Raw genomic sequence first — 5,000 nt, forward strand, 5'->3', positions numbered from 1 at the left:
AAAAGAATAGTTCTCATGAAGGATTTCTGGTGACTTGCTGGCTCTTTCGGTATAGATATTTTACCTGTTTGATTATCAATGAAGCTGGAAAGGGAATTTTACATGGTTTTCCTACAAGCTAGAATTGATTTTTCAGTGTGGGACATTCATTACAGAGTTTTTGAGATAAGAAGCATTAACTTCTGTGGGGTTTATATATTTGTCATTGCGTTAGACATGATGCAGTTGTATGATATAGTAAGGCTCAAAGTTGTATCTGTGTGTGTGCCTTGACATTACTTTTTATTGGGTTTATAGTTGCTCTTAACTGCTTTTGGTTGTAGCAGTTATTTAATATGGATATAGTATGGTGCATGATAAAGGGATAAGTTATGTTAACCCTTTGGCTGTATTGATTAACCCTCTCTGGACGGGTGGTACGCTACGGTACCGCGCATTCTAGGCCCGTTCGCTGGGTGACGCCATACGGCGTCGTTTATTTAAATGATTTAGGCCTATGCGGTTGAGAGCCTCGGCATTGTAACATGCAAGGCTGGAATGCCCCCGTCGTGAGTGGGTTAAGCAGAAAATAATTTGTCAAATTGCCAATTTATATACTGTCCTATGGTAAAATAAATCATAAATCTTTCAAAAATAACCATAACTTTAATCAAAGACTTAAAAGGAAATCTGTTTTTGGCACTTTAAAAAAAGGTAATAAATAATGATATACATAATGTTAATCTTCAAAAACATAGCCAGTATGATTAAAGAAACATACATTTTCTCATAGAAATGTAAAAAGTAAGTAAAATTCAGCATATAATTGTTCATATTATAAACATTTGTACAAAATAAAATTTTATTGGAGAAGAGTTGAGCTAAACATCAACTCACTGGAATTTTAATTTGAAGTGGCATTCTTGCGATTTACGTGAGCATGGGGTATATATTTAAAATTACATTTTTGTGATTTCAGCAGCCAAAGGGTTAATTAGATATTTATGCATGGATGTCATTTAGAATAGTGCAGAGATTTCAGTATATTTTGTAGTTGAATGGCCTTATGCAATGTAGAAACAATATTTAGAAGCTACTTATGAAGTGCATGATTGTGAAACCCCTTGAATATTGAAGTAGTATGATGTAGAATGCATAACCAGTCACATGTAATGTTCATGATGGTCTCTAGATATGTAGATAGCTGTAAACACAATTGTGCTTAGCTTAGAAGGAAGTATTTCTAGTTGTTGGTTTCATTGATTTCATCTTCTCTAGGTACCTATATCATCTTTAGAAATATATAGTGCTGCATTTGTACTGTCATCTACATTTTTAGTGGATAATTGATGAGGAGAAAAATTTGAGGCCAGCTCTTCTAAGAGAAATTATGCTGTTATGGTAAAACCTGAGAAGGCAAGATCTGCAGTTACTTAAAAAGGCTGTTCTGAAAGATATGGACACTGTTGGTCATGTGTGTTCATGACATGGAAATTATTTGTTTTTCACAAGTGATTTGTGGATTATTTCTTATTTATATATAAGGAAGTTATTTAAACCAAGTTGATTAAATGTTGAGGTGCCTGACTAGCTCAAGTTTAAGGGGTCAACCTAAGAAATACTATTGTTTTTTATTGACTTTCAAGAAATTTCTTCATAGAGACAAAAAAATGGAATCCTGTAGACCTACTTTATTTATACCATGTAACTGCAACCTTGACATTTTATTTACTTGTGTGAAAACATCTGCCTTTTGATATATATTCTTAACCCATTCACGCCGGGGCTGTTCCAGCTTTACATGGTCGCTATACCGGGGTTCTTGAACGCATAAGCCTAATGCCTTGATATTCTCGGACACACAAGCCGCAAGCCTGGGCTGCCAGCTCGCTCAACCTGAGCGCCAGGCTTGCCTTTGTATCTCGTCCCGGGCGTCTGACTCAAAAACCACAAAACGTGTCATCACGTTAACCGGCTCCAACGGGTTAATAAGCATTTTCAAAGTGTGAAAGCTGTTTTTTAAGTCTTTCTTGATCCACAAATGTAATGCCATACATGATAGCTTCCAGCAAATCAATGGGCCTTTTTGATTTGGCTATAAAGTATACAAAGCTATAGTCATTTACACTGAATTAAAGAATCCACTCCCCTTTACCCGAGCAATGTAATTGAATGGTTCATATACAATGATTGTGTCATTACCCATTTATTCATACTGCATGTTTAGACCTGTTCTTATGTGTAATAATGTTGATGATTAGTAATATCAACAATTGAACAGCTTATAGAAATTCACAATTTAGAGAGGATACTAGAAATGTTGAGCATGTATGATCAAACTCATGATTTTTTACCAAAATCTATTTATTTAGTTTTGTAGCACTCATAAATTAAATAGAAATGATGGCAGCAAACACAAGCACTCATGTGCAGTAAACATTAGCTTATACAAGATAGCATATCTCCCATGACATTATGTAATTAACAGAACTTTACTGTATCTGTAAACCATATGCAGAAGAAGGGTAAAATAATCAGGGAACAGCCACACAGATAAAGTATTTACCAAATATTGACATTGCTTTTTATTCATTAAAAGTTTTATGTTCACAGTTTTTAGCATCAATGTACAGCATTACAAATGATAAACACAGTGTGAAGAAATGGATTGTAAAATGAGAGTTGTATTTGAACAAATCATTTACTCTGCTATAATAAAGGGACATGGTTTTTCTGCATACGGCAACTGTAGTGTTTAAACCCTTCTGTGACTGGCATTTTCACAGAATTGGATTACTTTTAAACTGCATTTTACCTTTTGTTGAAATCACAAGCTCTATATTCTTTCAGTCCTTATGACCTAATATACCAAATACCAATTAATATTACTTTGCTAATATATCACATATAGACTCATATTTCATACCATAAGGCTAAAAAAAAAAATTAATAAACAGGGCCCATCTCAGAAGGGTTCATTTTTGTTTTCAGGGTTAGAGAAAATATGGATGTTGGAAAATTTTGAGATAATTGACCAAAAGGTGGCAGAAAGGATGATCTCACCAGGCAATAGTAATAATGATATGAATAAAAAGGAGAAAAAATCACCAGAATTGGAGAAACTGCATTACAGAGCTTCACTTAACCCTTTACCGATGGGGCTGTTTTGGTTCCAAACGGTCTAAACACAGGGGTATTTCAAATGCGTAAGCTTAACGCCTTGGGCTATTTGCCTGCTCTGGCTGCGGCCAAGCACTTTGCGCCCTATCACCCGGAGCGCTGGCTAGATGGATAGCGGTGACAAAATTTTTCATCCCTGGTAGCTGGTACTGCCACCACTTGACATGATATTTTGTCACCTGCTATTAACCCATTGGGGCCGGTTGACGTGATGACATGTATTGTGGTATTTGCGTCAGACACCCGGGACGAGCTGTGAGGGCAAGCCACGCGCTCGGGATGAGCGAGCGGGCAGCCCAGGCTCGCGGCTTGTGCGTCCGAGAATCTCGAGGCGTTAGGCTTATGCGTTCGAGAACCCCAGTATTGCGACCGTGCAAAGCTGGAACGGCCCTGGTGTGAATGGGTTAACTGGTAATATAAAATCCAGCCTTTGCAAAAATTGCTTAGGGATAGTTTAAAGGAGTATGAATGACTGTCAAATAAACTATGGTTATCTGGCACATCTTAATGAAAGTTGATAGTAGCATTTGACCAATACATGTTGTTCCTTTCGCCATGGATATATATGGTTTCTCCCGCTCTTGATAATCATAAGATACACCATTTAGCAAGTAAGTCAAAATCCAGATGATAAGGCTTATCTGATTATGAAGAAACAGTCAAGGTCAAGGACCGCAATTATTTGATTTTTTTTTCAGGCCTATGATTTTGAAAGTTTGTATTTATCAGATGACACTTCTCATATATATATCCTTCAGCTCTTTCCATCCTGTGCGGAGCATTCTCTCTATCATTTGGCGCTCTCGATGCCAGTGCCAAACTTCATGCAGACATTCTCTGTAGTGTCATGCATTTACCCATGCAGTTCTTCGATACAAATCCCATTGGCCGTTTGGTTAATCGTTTTGGGAAGGATGTCGACACTCTGGACAGTGTCTTGCCTTGGACACTAAGGTCTTGGCTAATGTGCTTTTTCACGGTATGTAGAAGACGTGTTATGTGAGTATAAAGAGCATGCTGTTCTTGCCTGTTGCTTTCACAGTTTGAGTGGTAGCAAGCATTTTTGCATGCAGCACCTTTGGTTGTACGCATAGTAATCTGAAAGTATTACCAATTTAGATATTACAGATTTTTTTGCACGATATACCAGAAAATTACCAGAAGTAAAACTTAAACATTTCTTTTTACTATAGAATATACCATTGCTCACATGAATACCATTGATGTCAAAGGTACAAGCATAAACATATCACACACACGCTCTCACTCTCACATTCATGCTCACACTCTCGCACTCACACTCTCACCCTCTCTCTCTCACCCTCTCTCTCTCTCTCTCTCTCTCTCTCTCTCTCTCTCTCTCTCTCTCTCTCTCTCTCTCTCTCTCTCTCTCTCTCTCTCTCACTCTCACTCTCTCACTCTCTCTCTCACACACACACACACACACACACACACACACACACACACACACACACACACACACACACACACACACACACACACACACACACACACACACACACACACACATACATACACATACTCTGGAGCTGATTATTAAGTATTGATTAAATGCTTCTAGCTTTTTTTCACTTTCCATACTTTAGGTAGTGTTGAATCGTACTCCATTGTTTGTTCCTTCCCTTGAGAGAGCTTTAATGTGTCGTAGCCTAAGCTTCCGTGATGCAAAGTTTCTGCAGAATACCAATAAAGTTCAGTTTTGACTAGATTACTAAATTAGGGAATTAAAAAAAGGGAGGTTTGGGTTGGTGTGTGTCTGTGTGTGTGTGTGTGTGTGTGTGTGAGAATGTGTGTGTGAGAATGTGTGTGTGAGACTGTGT

General features: G+C 37.7%; 1 protein-coding gene across 7 annotated transcripts in view; it reads left to right on the top strand.

The window, feature by feature from the left end:
* Nucleotides 1-5,000, top strand: part of LOC122262636 (multidrug resistance-associated protein 1) — a 53,125-nt gene that overhangs the window by 30,250 nt on the left and 17,875 nt on the right. For 4 of the 7 annotated variants that reach the window (XM_086543514.1, XM_043030723.2, XM_086543516.1 and 1 more), the window contains one exon: nt 3,918-4,138. The exons of the other annotated variants lie outside the window; for them this stretch is intronic. In XM_086543514.1, the coding sequence (XP_086399640.1) occupies nt 3,918-4,138 (221 nt within the window). The remainder of the gene's footprint in view (nt 1-3,917; nt 4,139-5,000) is intronic. 7 annotated transcript variants of the gene reach the window in all.

This window comes from Penaeus japonicus, unplaced genomic scaffold, assembly GCF_977035675.1.
Source record: "Penaeus japonicus unplaced genomic scaffold, GWHDUDI00000001_assembly GWHDUDI00000013, whole genome shotgun sequence".
Classification (NCBI taxonomy): Eukaryota; Metazoa; Arthropoda; class Malacostraca; order Decapoda; family Penaeidae; genus Penaeus; species Penaeus japonicus.